Here is an 18737-nt window from a genome sequence, read left to right on the forward strand (position 1 = left end):
ACCTGGATTGAGAAGAAAACAACAAAACGAAACTGCCCCTCATTTGGAGGACTAATGTAAATTGCTCATGGTTTCTCAAATAGTAAGTATCAGTTTTTCATATAAACACACATATAAGTAGACACATGTATCTTTAATAAATGGAACACCAATCTTGAAAACATGAATAGATCAATGAAAAGCAATCCCACCAATTTGAAAAATATTCAAAAGTAAAATGACCTTACCGATGTGTCTATTTTAGAACAGAAAGAGAAATGACTATCTCTTAAGTAGATAAGGTGGCTTCTACTACTTTTCATTAAGTGTGTAGCATATACCTATCCTTTTTATTACCTTTCTAGCAGGAGTTATTATAAGCAATGAACGGACATTTCTGATAATGCTTTAGGGGAAAAGACTAAGAAGCAAGATGTTAAGTAATGCATACAATTTTTTTTTTTTTTTTTGAGACAGAGTCTTGCTCTGTTGCCCAGGCTGGAGTACCGTGGACAGGTGTGAGCCACTACACCTGGCCAGTAAAGCATACAATTTTATTTTAAAATAGACTGGTACTTCCTTTACTAAGCACAAAATGGGATAGAAAGTAAGTCACCAGGCAAAAGATAATAGGGTTTGATTGATGATTTGTTGATGCCTATAAAAGGCTCAATAAAGAAAAGCCAGTCTTTAGTAATAAACATTCCCACAATCACTTCAAATAAAATTTCTATAATTTGTAAAACTGGAAGAAGCTTAACCATTCTTAGGCTTTTACTTGTTGTCCAATCTTTTATTATATCTGTGCATACTAAGGGGAAATAGGGAACCTACGTAACTCTTTACAAGTTTCACAGACTTTCCATGTTTTAGAAAAATCAGTGTGTCAAAAAGATTTTTTTAATGCTAGAAGAAAAATGCTCTATAAAAATTTAATTTTCCATACCATTTCATGTCAAGGGGAACCATAACATTGCGTCATTTAAAGCAAACCATTCTGGAACAGAAATCACTTTACCGATCGCCTTCATACTGGACGCACAGTATCCCTGACACTGGGCTTCTCCCTGAATGTGTTTTATCTCCCAGAACCATCTCCATATAGGTCACGGCTTTACCAGGAAGAGGTCAGGTTATATTGATGGAATAACAGTTAAAATGTTTTACTGTAGGAGGACTTTTTTTTTTTTTTTGGAGACAGGGTCTCACTCTGTCACCCAGGCCGGAGTGCAATGGTGCAATCTTGGCTCATGGCGACCTCCACCTCTCCAGTTCAAGCAATTCTCCTGCCTCAGCCTCCTGAGTAGCTGCGATTACAGATGCCTGCCACCGCACCTGGCTAATTTTTGTATTTTTAGTAGAGATGGGGTTTTGCCATGTTGGCCAAGCTGGTCTTGAACTTCTGACCTCAAGCGATCTGCCCGCCTCAGTCTCCCAAAGTGCTGGGATTATAGGCATGAGCTACTGCTCCTGGTCTATATGAGGATATTTATTTTCAGAAGATTAGTAGTCAAATCTCACTTTTACTCTTGACCAACCACAGCTAGCCAAACCCACTATAAAATGCTTTTCCATCACATTGCTACTTCTGATGACTGACGGCTGCAGTTCTACTGTGCATCAATCAGGCCCACAAGATGATTTTATTGCAGAAGCACTTAACACAAAAGATGGGGTGATCATTGAGTTCAAGGATAATATGAGGCTTAAGACCGAGGACATCTAATGAAAGCTTCACCTGCCTTCTGGAGGAACTGGCTTAAACTCTGTATCCTTCCAAAGGGGTCATCATCAGTATAAGTTAACCACAATACATAACAGGATAATTAGAGGTAAGCACAAAAATAAGATCACATAATAGAAGTAGTGTTGGATTTCACCAAAAAGTAGAGATAGGAGGCACAATCTTGCCATCCTGAAAATGGTGAAGGAGTTTGGTAACTTAGAAATAAATGAGTGAACCAGAATCTACTTGATTCAGTCTTGCTTAGGATGTGAACATCCCAACATGATCTCATATTTTTACTCCCACACAAATACAGAGTGTAAAAAGGACTGACGTGATCCAGTGAATTTGAGAATTTGGCACTTGTTTATTTTTATATATTTTTAAGAGACAGGGTCTCACTATGTTGCACAGGCTGGAGTGCAGTGGTGGGATCACAGTTCACTGCGGCCTCAAATTCCTGGGCTCAAGCAGTCCTCCTGCCTCAGGCTCCCAAGTAGCTGGGACTACAGACATGAGCCATCACAACGGCCAGAATATAGGACTCTCTTATGCTTACTTGTTGCCTGGCAGCTACTCATACCAAATGAGGAAGTAACACTGCCTTGAGAAGTAACAACTTGAGGCCCCCTTCCTTTAGGGCACAGGGATCCTCAACTAATCGCCCTTTGAAAGCCCTGCAGGTGATTCTGATGAGCTAGCAGCCAGATGAAGAACCTCAGGCCTTGACTGTGGTTTTCCAACAGTGATCCAGATGGGTAAATTATTTAGGACAGACTGATTTAGACTGACTTAGTGACGGGCCCTTCTGAACACATGACTAAAGACTCTATAAGTAGCTTCACTTAATCAGTGTCAACAGATCCCAGGAGAAGACCCAGCAGCCTCACGTGCATTTAGGTAATCTCTGGCAACAGGTGTGGGAGACTCAGTGTGGTGCGGCTGATTGTCCACCTTTCCAAATTCTTCATCATTAGCAATATTCAAATGGTCTCAAGCCCGTAATTCATGTATCCATGAATTATACTGTAAGAAGCGTTTCTGGAGTTTTGTTCTTCATCCTAGGAATTCCACTGTAATGTAGTCTATGACTATAACATAAAATTGTGAATGTGTATATATGAAACATAAACGTTACAACTTCTAAATATAGGAGTTTCTATTTTCTGGACAATTTTATTTGTTCCAGTTGCTTATCAAGCTAATACAAGATATTTTGTCTGCATTTTGGATTATTTAATTTAGGCTAGCTAACTGAACACAAGAAGATTTACATCTCCAGAACAATTTTTGAACACTAAATAAATATCCCCAAATTAGAACTCTGAGAGATAGACAGCCTAATTCTCTCATTTTGCAGATGGGAAACCGCAGCCCAGGGTGAAAATGCAAATTCCCCCAAGACTCTGTGCCTTTTTTTCATAAAATTTGTGCTGAACCAGATTTTCCTTAACCCAATTTAGCTCAGTATTTAATGTATAGAGTGCAGATACAAGTTGGTCTAACTCAGACATACAGAAACTAGCTCAGTTCCATATCGACATGTAGGAGGAGATTTGATTGTTTTCTAATGGTTAGGCCCCACTGGATTATAGGCCCAGGAAAACCGAGTTAGGATAGTTGGTTGAGGGTTCTACTCCTCCCACCCTGATGCCTGACAGGAGAGGAAGGGGAGAAGCAGTCAGTCACTGGCCGTGCAGCGGGAGCAGTGAGGGACTCAGTCATGCACTAAATCCTTCTGTAGGGTGCCTGGCGAAGTCTCAGTCCAGCCAAAGCCTTGGGGCTGAGGGTCAAAGCAAGTACAAAGAAACAACAAACTGTTGAGGAATCCACATGCAAGAGGGCTAGGAACAGTTCTGAGAGCTGAAGATGAAACAGAATACTTTACCGACTCTAGACATGAGCTCACAGACAGGCTAGATGAACAGAAAAGAATTAGTGAGTTGAGGACACTTAAAGCGTTACCCCCCCAGAGGTCTGAGAGGACAACTTACCTTGTTTCCGGAGAAAACAGATGGCCGTGGGCTACATGCATCTTGAACAAGGCCAATAAACATGGGGTCAAATTGGGTCATCCCATTTTTTGCACCTGCAGTTGGAGAGCATGGAAGACCAACTGCATGCACCTGCTATAAAGGGGCTGGGCAATCTTTACAAACTGGTTCTAATTAAGAAAGTGAGTATGTCCCTTCATTGAGCCTTATCACTGTCATGGAAATCAAATTTACACATGTGTAAAAATCTATTAAACTCAGGCCCTGAGCCAGCTATGTAGGATTCCTAGAAAGGAGAAACAAATGGTATTTTAAAGGAGAAATGTCTGTCCAGTGCTCACCTTTAATCGCGCCACAAAGTGAGTTGCAACACTGAGTTCAGTGGCTGGGTTCCCAAGGATGATCTCGAACCGATACTGCAGACCCAGTTTGTCGCGCACCTCCTGTAGCCGCTCCTTGGCTAACATCGCCAGCTGCACCGAGGGCACCCTGATAATGAGCATGTGTCCCCTCCCACTTTTGTTTTTGCCTGGGGAGCTGATGAGGTCATCCATAATGCTGAGTGTTTCTGGTGTGCTGTGGTCTCGGAGTGACGCCATGGTGGTGAGAGCCATCAGAGCCTCAGAGTACTGCTGGATGAGAAGATAGCAGCGGACGACCATGCTGTGCAGCCTGGGGTACCTTCAACAGAACACAAGCACTAGCTACTCAGGCAGCAGGGCCAGCTGGGAGCAGTAAGGCCTGTGCAGTAAGAATGCAGATTAAGCATGGTGGGGAAGGGGCTACTGATCAGTGGTGGGGCTTTAGCTCCAGAATGACCTGGGATCCCACATCACTGGAAGGAAAAGGCTGAGCTTCCAAAGCATGCGAATCAACCTGTTGGGATAAGTACAGCATAGTAAAGGGGTTTACATTGTCCAGAGACCCTCTCTTCTCAAATTGTGGTCTGTAGACTACCAGCAGCAGCAGCAGTAGCACCTGGGAGCTTGTTAGAAATGCTGAATCTCCCCACCCCAGACCTGCTAATCAGAATCTGAAGCTTAACAAGACTCCCGGGGAACTGCATCCACGTTAAATTCTGAGACATATTGGTCTATTCCATTCATTGCTGCCATAGTCATCATGGATAATCCCTGGATCCTCACCTCTTGCTGGTGGCATTGGGTTAGAATGACAGCACTGTCCACTTATTTCTCTGATATATAAGATTACAATAAAGGAAGCGGAGGCATTAGTGTAATATCTGTCGAGTATTAGCCATAAAAAGGGTAATTATTATTACTAATCTGAGGTCAGCCTCACAGATAGCAATCTCTATCTTTCCATAAACTGTTCCTTGGTGCTGGAGAAACCTGGAGCTGACTGGAGAAACAGCACCCCCTGGTGGTGTAGCCTCATCACCTGAGACCTGGCACCGTCAAGGGAGCCAAGTAAATCTGAGCCTGGTAGCAGCAGCCTTTGGTACCATTTTTCCCTAAGCCTGGACTGCCAGGGAAGAGGATCCCTTTGTTAAAATCGGCACTTTTTACAATTATAGAGGAGTCAGAAAACAAATCTCGCCTTTTGGTGCTACGCCTCAGCTAGGCCTGATGACAAAATGAGTACGAATGGGCAAAGAGGACCCACTTACAGGCACGAAGAGCTGCTAGTCAAGAAAGCAGGTGCTTGGCTACCCTGAGCACACTGCCCAGCAGTACTTCTGCTGCTGAATAAAAATAATTTTTTTTTAAAAAAAAGACAGTAGGCTGGGTGTGGTGGCTCACGCCTGTAATTCCAGCACTTTGGGAGGACGAGGTTGGTGGATCACTTGAGGTCAGGGGTTCGAGACCAGCCTAGCTGACATGGTGAAACCCCATCTCTATTAAAAATACAAAAATTAGCCGGGCACATGCCTGTAATCCCAGCTACTTGGGAGGCTGAGGCAGGACAGTCACTTGAACCTGGGAGGCGGAGGTTGCAGTAAGCCGAGATCATGCCATTGCACTCCAGCCTGGGCGACAGAGTGAGAGTCTGGGGAGCTGATGAAGTCCCCGTAAGAATAAGAAACATAAGAAAAGAAAATAAGAAAATAAAAAATAAATAAGAAAAGAAAAAGAAAATAAGAAAAAATAAGAAAAGAAAAAGAAAGCAAGCAGGTGCTGGCAAAGTGGGCCCTGGGTCCAAGGTTGGCCAAGGCTCTCATGGAGCCTGGTAGAATAAGGCTGGGGCTGTGCACTTTCTTTCTGATTGCCATCTGGTAGCAATGTAGCCACCAGCAGCTGGGTAGGCTGATGGGGGATTTCACCTTTGTTCCATTCTATAATTCTACTTAAAATACAACAAGTGGTCCACTGGCCTTGCACAGAAAACCTCCAGGTCAAATAAATGCCAATGACAGCTATCAAATGAATAACACATGAACACTTTTGAGGTGTTTTAGAACTGGAAAGGACCAAGATGCCCTGTATATGAACAACTCTGTCTTTTGTTTTTCTTCGAGACGGAGTCCTGCTCTGTCACCAAGGCTGGCATGCTGGTGTGCAGTAGTGCAATCTCGGTTCACTGCAACCTTTGCCTCCCAGGTTCAAGTGATTCTCCTGCCTCAGCCCCCCGAGTAGCTGGGATTACAGGCATGTGCCCGGCTAATTTTGTATTTTTAGTAGAGACAGGGTTTCTCCATGTTGATCAGGCTGGTCTCGAACTCCTGACCTCAGGTGATCCGCCAGCCTCAGCCTCCCAAAGTGCTGGGATTAAAAATATGAGCCACTGCGCCTGTCCTCTTTTTTTTTTTTTGAGATGGAGTCTCGCTCTGTCGCTCGGACTGGAGTGCAATGGTGCAATCTCAGTTCACTGCAACCTCTGCCTCCCGGGTTCAAATGATTCTCCCTGCCTAAGCCTCCTGGGTAGCTGGGATTACAGCGCCCGCCACCACACCCGGCTTTTTTTTTTTTTTTTTTGTATTTTTAGTAGAGATAGGGTTTCACCATGTTGGCCAGGCTGGTCTCGAACTCCTGACCTCAGGTGATCCACCCACCTTGGCCTCCCAAAGTGGTGGGATTACAGGTGTCAGCCACCACACCTAACCCACTCTGCCTATTCACAGAAAGAGAATGAGTTCAGGGGCAGAGAGAAGTTCAGTTGCTTGTCCCAGTTCATACAACTGATCAGAGACAAAGCTAGGTCTAGATTTTATCCAGTCTCTAGCAATGTCTTCACACACTGCAAGGATTTAGCAGGTTGGGTAGAAATGAAGAAATCCTTCAGTTCAATAAATCCTGGGCTGGCCCCTTCAGGTATTCAGTAAGTCATAGCTACTATTAGGCTGGGGTGACTGGGCTGGAGGAAATAAGTATAGATAATCTGTGTTTCAAGCTTAATGCTTTTTTGCTGGGCCACGTAGAAAAGCCAAAGTTAGAATAAATGGTAACTTTGATATCCAGCATTTCTATTTCATACTCTGAAGGAATCATGAAGTTAGAAGTGCACAGTTTCTCCAATCTGTCATGCTTGCATTAAACTACACTTACAACTTTTGTAGCACAAAACTACAATAGGAAGTTGATGGGACCATCATTTAAAATAAAAGTTACGAAACTCTGAATGATGTTACCAGAAAAAGAAGATGCATTTCAAGCTGGTGGGTGTACCAGGTGGGTGGGAGCGCTTAGAAGGGGCACTCATGGAATGACTTCGGAAAATTCAGACTACATGTGCTGTGAAAGGATGAATATCACAGTGTCAGTTAAGACTTCCCAAATCCAACAGCTGCACAAATATCAAAGCCTACTTGAGCCAGCGCTCTTTCCGGATGCAGTATGATCATTTGTTGAATAGGATGCATCCGTAGGTCCTCATTTTAATTTCCTTTTCTTTTTTCTTAGCAAAATTATGGGCAGGTTTGTTAAATAGATGTTAAATAATATGATCAATTAAAGGCATTCTAAGAACTACAGCTACTAAAAATTAGAATTGGCCTCATAAAATAAAGCCCAATTGCCCCAACATTGGATGAGCAAACAGAATATTGTGGAGGACAGAGAGGGACCTTTATCAGGTTAGGTAAATTCGAATGTCTCTACCTACCTTTCAATCTATGATTCAAGGTGACAGAGAGAAAAAACTCTTCCAGAGTTTAATCTGGAACTGGGGATTTTTTTTTTTTTTTTTTAAAGAAAAGGAAGAGAAGAAAGAAGAGTTATATTCCTTAATCCCTAAGGTCAGGGACTGGAGGAGGCGCCCCAAGAACTGAATTCACCTCAATTATCTGATTGCTCTTTAATTTCTTCCAGTGTATACTTCAAATCTCTCATAGTAAAGTTTAGTTTTTACTGAATCATCTTAGGGTCCTTGCCTGTGGTGGACAGGGGAGAAAAGAGGGAAAAATGTCAAAGTCTGAGGTGTAAGTTAGGAGAGGCCGGAGCTCACAGAAGGGGTCTTTTTTTTTTTTTTTTTTGAGACAGAGTCTCGCTCTGTGGCCCACGCTGGAGTGCAGTGGCGCGATCTCAGCTCACTGCAAGCTCCGCCTCCCCAGCTCACGCCATTCTCCTGCCTCAGCCTCCCGAGTAGCTGGGACTACAGGTGCCCGCCATCACACCTGGCTAATTTTTTGTAATTTTAGTAGAGACGGGGTTTCACCGTGTTAGCCAGGGTGGTCTCGATCTCCTGACCTCGTGATCAACCCACCTTGGCCTCCCAAAGTGCTGGGATTACAGGCGTGAGACACCGCACCCGTCCAGAAGCCGGTCTTGAATAAACAAATCCCTCTCTGCCCTATCCATCTCCTGATGATAGCAATGAAGCATGACTGGAAGCTGACTCAGCATGAAGAGTAGTGCAACAGCCCACTTTGGTTGTGTTTTCCTTTATTGGTCTTGGATGATCACATAAAACAATAGTAGGGCATCTTAGGAAAGGCTGTTTTAATTTGGCCTTTGCACGTTATCTGCAAGGGCTCCATCAGACACCCTGTAGCACTGACACAAAAGGCTTTTGGGTATTTTAGATCTGCAAGTACAGCTAGAGAGAAGAGCAGAAAGCCTTATTTACTATTTACCTCTCCAAGAGTGTGTTCACCATTTTTTCAAAAGTCTCGTCACATCTCAGAAGTGGGCTCGTGATCCCCCACTGCAGAGACTTGCTATACTCATTCAAGCCAAAGTACAGCTTCTCCTCGCAGCCCACGTCCTCCTGGTTCAAAATACAGAGCAAAAACCCAATGAGGACAGGATACAGTGTGTCTTGTTTTCCAGAAAGTGGGTTGGGGGGGGAGTCCCTGTAAGAGGTTATTTCCTGACAAGTAAGAAAAAATACTGTGTTTCATTATGTAACCCGACACCAACTCTACAGTCATCTCTGAGGCACTAAGTGAAATTTCTTTTCATTTCAAAGGAACTGAATATGTGATTAGTGGAAAGTTGACGCACTTCCTTCAGGCATATGGTTCGTTTTCTTTTTCTTTTGTTGGGATACACAAGGTCAGACAGCCTCAATTCTCAGCCTTTTTCCCTGCTGGAAGCAGTTCTCTATACAGATAAATAGGCTCTCCTCAGAACTCTCTAGATATTGACAAACTCCTCTGTTACAGAAACCTTAACTTTTCTGACATCATTTCATAATGGTAATTCATAAAAGCTTATCTTTGCAAACAAATTTTACTTTAAAAATGGAATATACACTTTCCTTAAACAGGACCCACAGTATTTAACATAGCCCCCCCTCTTGATGAGTCAGTCATCACTATGAAAATGAATAGCTATTTCAGGATGTGACACAAAGATGCCCTCAGAGGATCTTGAGAAGTGTGACAAGTTGCTTGTCCTTAAACTCAGAAGCTCCAGGATATTAAATAAGCTTCTTGAGTTCATGAATCTGTTTTTGTTTATAGTTTTTTTTGCATCTTTTCTGCATTAGTTTCTTACAGTCACGTCTTGCTGTTATGTTGCCTGTGCCATTTGGTCTATTTTATTTATTTTATTTTTTGAGACCAAGTTTTTTCTTTTGAGACCAAGTTGCCCAGGCTGGAGAGAAATGGCGCAATCATGGCTCACTGCAACCTCCACCTCCCGGTTTCAAGTGATTCTCCTGCCTCAGCCTCCCGAGTGGCTGGGATTACAGGCGCCCACCACCATGCCCGGCTCTTTTTTTTTTTTTTTTTGCATTTTTAGGAGAGACAGGGTTTCGTCACGTTGGTCAGGCTGGTCTCAAATTCCTGGCCTCAGCCTCCCAAAGTGCTGGGATTACAGGCGTGAGCCACTGCACCTGGCCCACTTTTGTTATTTATTATGTGTTGACATTTTTATTTAAGCACTCTCCAACTCATAAAGGAAATAAGACAGCTTTAAAAGATATAAGATAAAGGCTGGGTGCAGTGGCTCACACCTGTAAACCCAGCACTTTTTTTTGAGATCAGCCTGGCCAATATGGTGAAACCCCATCTCTACTAAAAATACAAAAATTAGCCAGGCGTGGTAGCGGGTGCCTATAGACCCAGCTACTCAGGAGGCTGAGGCAGGAGAACACCTGGAACAAGGAGGTGGAGGTTGCAGTGAGCCGAGATAGAGTCACTGCACTCCAGCCTGGGTGACAGAGCGAAATTCAGTCTCAAAAAAAAAAAAAAATTATATACATATATTAACATAAAAATAAATTAAGCAATCAGAGGAAGAAAAAGCAAGGGTAAGAGAAGGAAGACTGGGCCAGGGATAAAGTAAGTATTCCCTAAAATGCATGCCAGCAGTTTCCGCATATTTTGTTAGAAGTGGGCTCAAATTTGGTAGCCCAAATTCTGAGCTTTTTTTTTTTTTTGAGGAGTCTTACTCTGTCACCCAGGCTGGAGTGCAGTGGTGTGATCTCGGCTACTGCAACCTCGGCCTCTTGGGTTTGAGCCATTCTCCTGCCTCAGCCTCCCAAGTAGCTGGGACTACAGGTATGCACCACCACACCCAGCTAATTTTTGTATTTTTAGTAGAGATGAGGTTTCACCATGTTAGCAGGCTGGTCTCGAATTCCTGACCTCAGGTGATCCACCTGCCTCGGCCTCCCAAAGTGCTGGGATTACAGACATGAGCCAATGTGCCCGGCTGGTTCTGAGCTTTTCAGTAACCATCTAAAGAGAAACAACTGTATGATTTATAAGGCCCATAAGATAAAAATAAAGCATGTTTTAACTGAAAGCTTTTAATTTTTTGAGGCCCCCCCAAAACTCTGCTTTTGGGAATAGGTTTGAGAGTAAACAGGCTTTATGAGAGCACCAGAATATGTTCTTAGAGATACTGGAGACTGGCAACATAGATTGAATGACATCTGTTTTCAAGGCTAGAAGCCTTTGCTTATTTCGTTCTGGGCTTAACTGTGTTCTGGGTAACTGTGTCAAATAAGTCATTTCCCAGGGAAAAAAGTCATCCATCTAAGCTTCCCTCCTCATCTGGACTGCAGACACAGAGTCATTTGGAAAAGCTTTATGAAGTGTGCACTTGGTCTTCACATTTCCTGCTCATCCTTGGCCCCTTTTTCTTTGGGAAATTATTAAATCCTACTCCAAGCCTGTTGCTCTTCCTGACACAGCATTAGAACTGTCCTCGTTTTTATTTCTCTCTCTTTTTTCTTAGCAGGTTGGTAAATAGATGGCCTGTGATTAACTAGAGCCAGTATGGGTTTTGGGAACTAGAGTTACTAAAAATTAGAATTAGAAGTGAATGGTTTCCCCATCTGTTCTGTTTGCATTAAATTGTAACTATGGTTTTGTGTTACAAAAGTTTTAATAGAAATGAGTGGAACCATTCTTTAAACCATGAGTTATGAGACTGAATGATTTTACTGTAAAGATATGTTTCAGGTATCTTAAATCGTATGACTTATTGAATCACTATTTCTGGGGGGAGAATGTCCCTTCTCATAAGGCAAACTCCCCTGGGTGGAAGGCCTGCCCTCTCAGTGACCCTCCATGCTCCCAGTGCCTTCGCTGCTATCTCCGCCTTTGCTCCTGTCCAACGCTCTGCTCTCCAGATGCTGTTCCCTGGAAGGTCACCAAGGACTCCTGAGGCCAACGCCAGTGGTGATGACTTGTTGGCCCTTGGCCTCACTGCCCTCTTGGCAGTTCTCTTTGTTATTTTCTTCCATGATTCTAACTACACCAGCTGCCTCAATAATCACTGTTTGTTAAAACAAAACAAAACAAACAAAAAAACGTAATCTACACAATGGTGTGCTCACCTGCACCTTAACTCAAAGTCAGTCTCATCTGCCCTCCACAAATCAAACTTCTTTCCGGCCAGGCGCGGTGGCTCACGCCTACAATCCCAGCACTTTGGGAGGCCGAGGAGGGCAGATCACTTGAGGTCAGGAGTTCAAGACTAGCCTGGCCAACACGGTGAAACCCCATCTCTACTGAAAATATAAAAAATTAGCCAAGCATGGTGGCGCACGCCTGTAATCCCAGCTACTTAGGAGGCTGATGCAGGAGAATCGCTTGAACCCGGGAGGCAGAGGTTGCAGTGAGCCGAGATCGTGCCACTGCACTCCAGCCTGGCTGACAGTGAGACTCTGTCTCAAAAAACAAAACAAAACAAAAAACTTCTTTCAACTTCTTTTTTCCAACTAAAGGTAACACCTCAAAAATATTTCTGGTTCTTCCCTCTCCCTGAATAAACAAATCTTAGAAAATGTGCCATGTCTCCCATCCATTTTATTGCCAGGACCATCATTCTGATTCATGTATTTGTTCATTCTAACCCAAATTATCAGAAAAGCCACTGACTGATCTACTTCTAATCACTTTGACTTAGCCTCTAGATTGAATGAACTGCCTCTCAGTAGCTATTAAAGCTGAACATATGCGTACTTGATGACCCAGAAATTTCACTCTCAGAGACCCAAAAGAAATGCATACACACATTTACTAAAGAGTGTGCCAGGATGTTACAGCAGTACTATGTAAAATAAAATAGGATGGATACATGAACTGTGGTGGAGTCATACAATGTAATACACACACACAGCAAAAAAGAATGATTTACGATTCATGAAAACTACAAATTTCCCAAACAAAATGTTAAGCAAAGGAAGTCAGATACAAGAGAGTACATACTGCATGTTTCCATTTATATAAGCTCCATACTGAGCAAAACAAATCTGTAGTACAGGAGGCCAGAATAGTGTTACCCTTTAGTGGGGGTGTCCAGAAGGGACACAGGACTTCCAGAGTGGTGGTAAGATTCTATTTCTTGATCTGAGTGCTGGTCCCACAGGCGTGTTTAGTTTGTGAAAATTCATCACAAACTAAACATTTTACATTGTTAACAAGAAACAGGTAAATTCTAATAATGCTATACATATATACACACACACTAATTCTAATTATATAGTGTATATATATACACTATATATAGTATATATACTATATACTAAATTATAATAATGCTATATATATATGTGTGTGTGTGTATATATATATATACTCTTGCTAAAAAATCCTTAATGCCTGTATAAGAAGTGTAAACTTTGCTAGCCTGGCACTGACAGCCTCCATGTGTATATTTCCAGGCTTCTTTTGCATCCTATGCAGCGTTCTCTGAAAAATGCCCAGTTTCCTCCTCTGTGTCCCCTGCCCACACTGTTCGCTGCCAGGAGTGCCTCCTCCTGCCCCCATCCCCCTGCCCAGGCCTTCCTGTCTCCCCAGGGCCATCATCCTCTGTTCTCTTTTCCATGGAGCTTCCCCTGGACCTCTCAAATAAATGTGACTCCTCCCTCACTTCAACTCCCAGAGCATTTTGATTTTCTGAAATTGTCTTATTCTCCTCTGGATAATAGTGACTTAGATATATACTTTGCTTTCTACTCTAAACCATCAGTTTTCTTTTTCTTTTTCTTTCTTTTTCTTTTTTTTTTTTTGAGACGGAGTCTCACTCTGTCACCCATGCTGGAGTGCAGTGGCACTATCTCGGCTCTTTGCAACTCCACCTCCCGGGTTCAAGTGATTCTCCTGCTTCAGCCTTTCGAGTAGCTGGGATTACAGTTGCCCGCCACTATGCCTGGATAATTTTTGTATTTTTAGTAGGGACGGGGTTTCACCATGTTGCTCAGGCTGGTCTCGAACTCCTGACCTTAAATGATCTGCCTGCCTCGGCCTCCCAAAGTGCTGGGATTACAGGTGTGAGCCACTGTGCTCGGTTTAAACCATCAGTTTTCTGTGTGTTCTTTGCAAGATTCAACACAAGTCCACAAATGTGCTCAATCATATTTTTTGAATTCAATTAATTTGCTTTTTTCCAATTATCCCTCCTGGGATATAGGCTTCAAGATAACTAAAGGATGCTAACCATCAGGAACTTCTCCCTTACATGTATAAAGTTGTTGTAAATTAAATTTTTTTTCCCTTTATCCCATGTTGATCTCAATTTCAGGGACGATTTCTTTCAATCTTAAATTGAAGAAGAGTATAACTCTTCACCTCTCAATTAGTTTGAACAAATACCTGATATCATATCTTTAATCCAGAAGAACATCACTAGATATGTCTAAGATAAGAAGCTCCTCACCTCCTTTTTTTCTTTTCTTTTTTTTTTTTTTTGAGATAGAGTCTTTCTCTATCACCTAGGCTGGAGTGCAGTGGTGTAATCTTGGCTCACTGCAATCCCCATTTCCTGGGTTCAAGCAATTCTCTGGCCTCAGCCTCCAGAGTAGCTGGGATTACAGGTGCCCACCACCACACCTGGCTAATTTTTGTATTTTTAGTAGAGATGGGGTTTCACCACATTGGCCAGGTTGGTCTCGAACTCCCGATCTCAAGTGATCCACTCATCTCAGCCTCCCAGGGTGCTGAGTTTACAGGTGTGAGCCACCGTGCCTGGCCAAGAACCCTTTTCAGAAACATAACCACAGGCTAGGTACAGTGGCTGATGCCTGCAATCCTAACACTTTGGGAGGTCAAGATGGGAGAACTGCTTGAGGCCAAGAGTTTGAGACCAGCCTGGACAATACAGTGAGACACTGTCTCTACAGAATATTTTTATAATTAGCCAGGCATGGTGGTATGTGCATGTAGCTCTGCTACTTGGGAGGGTAAGGTGGGACGATTGTTTGAGCCCAGGAGTTTGAGGCTGCAGTGAGTCATGATTGTACCACTGCATTCCAGCATGGGTGTCACACCCTGACTCAAAAATAAATAAATAAATAAATAAATAAATAAATAACTGTAATACCATTATTAAGCCTTAAAAATTAATCATTTCCTTAAAATGAATTTTTTTTTTTTTGGTACAGGGTCTTGCTCTGTCTCCCAAGCTGGAGTATAGTGACACAATCTCAGCTCACTGCAGCCTCGACCTCCTGGGTTCAAGAAGTCTTCCCAACTCTGCCTTCCGAGTAGCTGGGACTACAGATGCATGTCTGGCTAACTTTTGTACTTCTTGTAGAGATAGGGTCTCACCATGTTGCCCTGGCTGGTCTTGAACTCCCGGGCTCATGCGATCCATCCGCCTCGGCCTCCCAAAGTGCTGGGATTACAGGTGTGAGCCACTGTGCCCGGCTAAAATGACTTTTAAGGAAAATTATTTTAAACCTGTTTCTCTATTTCATGGTAGGATAAAATAAAGGGCAGAGGCTATTGGTCCTTCTTCCTATCACTGGGGTGTGATCCCTTTTGGAAAAGGCTGAATTAGGACAGTTCTCTCTACACTCCAATAATATACTGAAATTTAATGTATAATAGGAGAACTGCTTGGGGGATTAAAATATTAATTATTCTTAGCTCACACCTGTAATCTCAGGACTTTGAGAGGCTTGTGGATCACCTGAGGTTGGGAGTTCAAGACCACCCTAGCCAACATGGTGAAACTCGGTTTCTACTAAAAAAACAACAATTAGCCAGGCATGGTGGCGGGCACCTGTAATCCCAGCTACTCTGGAGGCTGAGGCAGGAGAACTGCTTGAACCTGGGAGGCAGAGGTTGCAGTAAGCTGAGTTCGTACCACTGCACTCCAGCCTGGGTGGAGACTCCATCTCAAAAAAAATTAATTTAAAAAATAATTATTATTTCCATTCATTCTCTTGGCAATCCCATTCTTTGTCAGAGCAACCCAGCAGCTACTTGGGTAGCCCATAGGATCCCCTTGTAGTTTGGAGGCAAAGGAACTCTGGCAGCTCTGTTATCTCACCCCTACCTCGACTGCCCAATGAATGGCTGGAGCTGGCATGGAGAAGATACCAAGAAAGCAAAGCAAAAGCTCAAAGTAATCTCTAATGATAGTGAACACACTGAGTTAGTTCTCATAAGGCAGTGACTGCTGAAGACAACAAGATTCAAGGACCTGAGCTTCCTGCTTGCAAGGAACAAACCAATGCTCGAAGACAAGAGCGCAAAGTCAGCGAAAACTTACCTTCTTCATGACAGAATAAAATGCACTGGGTTGAAAAATAAATGTTAATTTTATGTAAGACGTTTTTGGTGTTTTTTACTTAAACATGGTTATTTAAAAATATCCAGTGTGTTCAGTATTTTTAAATGAAGGATCCATTGCTTAATGGCTAATTTTTATTATTTTTATGAAACTCATATTTCTTTTCTTTGATAGTATATTTAGCATACAGTTTGTAGGTCATACAAAATATTTTTCAGTATTAGAGACTGGAGTAAAAACTACAAATCCCTGGATATATCCAATGTTGAGACCGGTAGTCTCAACACATTCACTGCTACTATGGAGTTATTGAAAGTAACAGTGCCATCATCTCATTTCATACAGAAGACTGTGAAAACTGATTTAAAACAAAACCCAGTTGCTGCAGGAGCAAGAGAGTAATTAACAGTGATGCAGATCATCAGACTAAAACATGACAAAAAGGCCATCCAAGAGGACAATAAAATTTTCAGGTCTCAGGTGAAATTAATCATATGAAGGCACAAAGGAAATCCAGGATATTGATCATGGCCTCAGATAACATCAACATTTTCTTTTTGAAAAATTATACAGGACAGATAATTTTGCATCTGCATGATACCTAAGAAAAGAACCACCTAATCAGATTTATATAGGATACTATTCACTTGACTTTAGTCATACAATAATTGCAAATATATGGAACTTTTGGAAGATACAGAATTATGTTAGATTTTTATTTACTTATTTATTTATTTATTTATTTTTGAGACAGAGTCTCGTTCTGTCCCCCAGGCTGGAGAGTAATGGCACAATCTCAGCTCAATGCAACCTCCGCCTCCCGGGTTCAAGTGATTCTCCTGCCTCAGCCTCCCGAGTAGCCAGGACTACAGGCACCCACCAGCACACCTGGCTAATTTTTTGTATTTTCAGTAGAGAGGGAGTTTCACCGTGTTAGCCAGGATGGTCTCGATCTCCTGACTTCGTGATCCACCCCCCTCGGCCTCCCGAAGTGCCGGAATTACAGGCGTGAGCCACCACGCCCAGCCAGATTTTTGAAGTCTTACATAAAGCATTATATTAGATTTTAAATTCTTATGAATATGATCTTAAGCCGTGACATATTTTGTTACAAGGTCCTACCCTCTGGGGAACTAAGAACATGACAGTGTATCAGACAGGAGGCAAGAGACTCACCCCGGTATCCAGCTGTATCCAGTGAACCTCATTGCTAGAGCTAATGCGGGACTGTTGGGTCTGCAGAGTGTATGGGAAGGAGCTGACCTGGAGCACCAGGAGGTTGAAAGCTTCCAGAACTTCTCTGCAATTAATGACCCTATCAGCTAGTCCATGACTGGGTTCGCCATGTGACAAAGAGCCTGAAATGACGCTGTAGAAAAATGGAAAGTCATATTAATACCTCATTTAACCAAGTAGATAAAGAATCAGACCCTAACAAGGAGATACTGTTTTAGTTTTTATTTTTCTATCTCTTTTCAATTGGGATCAGAGTAGAAACAACCAAAATTTGACACGGAAGGGAAAAAATTTACATTCCCTCTTTTCAGACAGATTTCAGGAATATGTATTTTTCTTTTCCTTTTCAGTTTATTCCCAATATACCTCAAAGTGCAAACTCAGTTATTTAGGCCAGTGATATCTAAATCTGCAGTTGGGCCGGGCATGGTGGCTCACATCTGTAATCCCAGCACTTTGGGAGGCCAAGGCAGATAGACCACCTGAGGTCAGGAGTTCAAAACCAGCCTGGCCTACATGGTGAAACCTCGTCTCTATTAAAAAAAAAATACAAAAAAAATTAGCTGGGTGTGGTGGTGTGTGCCTATAATCCTAGCTACTTGGGAGGCTAAGGCAGGAGAATTGCTTGAACCAGGAGGAGGAGGTTGCGGTGAGCCACTGCGCTCCAGCCTGGGCAACACGGTCAATGAGCCATTCCTGCTCATAGAAGACTGCCAAGACCTGAACAGATGTGGGCAAAATTTCTTTTCCCGCTCTCTCTCTCCTTTCCTTCCTTTCTTTGAAATCTAACAAGTTCTACAAGATCTTATTTATACCTATGTATGGTTCTAGGTTTCAGATTGTGGAGGATTATCCAACACTTTCTGGCTTCTGAATAAGAGCTTTTGCAATTCTGACATTTCCCTACCACAAACCAAAAACTTCCAGATTCTTAACCTCAGCATCTCCTGGAGAAAAGAAAATCTATAAATGCTTGATGATGCCTGAAATTTCTCTCCCCATTACATGGTGAGGACAAACCATGATATGTAATATATGATGACTATTTGCCACTCCCCACCCCTGCCAATTTGCCTTTTAATCCATAGGAGCAAAGATGTCCCCTACCAGATAATTACTATAATTTGATCTGGGAGCAAAAGTGGTTCCACATTTGACTCTTTTTTTTTTTTTTTTTTTTTGAGATGGAGTCTCTCTCTGTCACCCAGGCTGGAGTGCAGTGGCATAATCTCCTCTCACTGCAACCTCTGCCTCCTGAGTTCAAGTGATTCTCCTGCTTCAGCCTCCCGAGTAGCTGGGATTACAGGCATGTGCCACCACGCCCGGCTAATTCTTTTGTATTTCTGGTAGAGACGGGGTTTCACCATGTTGGCCAGGCTGGTCTTGAACTCCTGACCTCAAGTAATCCACTTGGCCTCTTAAAGTGCT

The 18737-nt window shown here is 42.7% G+C and overlaps 1 protein-coding gene across 5 annotated transcripts in view; it reads right to left on the minus strand.

Moving 5' to 3' along the window:
- GREB1L (GREB1 like retinoic acid receptor coactivator) overlaps positions 1 to 18737 on the minus strand; it is a 294500-nt gene that overhangs the window by 29273 nt on the left and 246490 nt on the right. For all 5 annotated transcript variants that reach the window (XM_037982457.2, XM_037982458.2, XM_037982456.2 and 2 more), the window contains 3 exons: positions 17250 to 17442; positions 8732 to 8865; positions 4041 to 4380 (listed from right to left, as the gene is read on the minus strand). In XM_037982457.2, the coding sequence (XP_037838385.1) occupies positions 4041 to 4380; positions 8732 to 8865; positions 17250 to 17442 (667 nt within the window). The remainder of the gene's footprint in view (positions 1 to 4040; positions 4381 to 8731; positions 8866 to 17249; positions 17443 to 18737) is intronic.

This window comes from Chlorocebus sabaeus, chromosome 18 (assembly GCF_047675955.1).
Source record: "Chlorocebus sabaeus isolate Y175 chromosome 18, mChlSab1.0.hap1, whole genome shotgun sequence".
NCBI classification, from domain to species: Eukaryota; Metazoa; Chordata; class Mammalia; order Primates; family Cercopithecidae; genus Chlorocebus; species Chlorocebus sabaeus.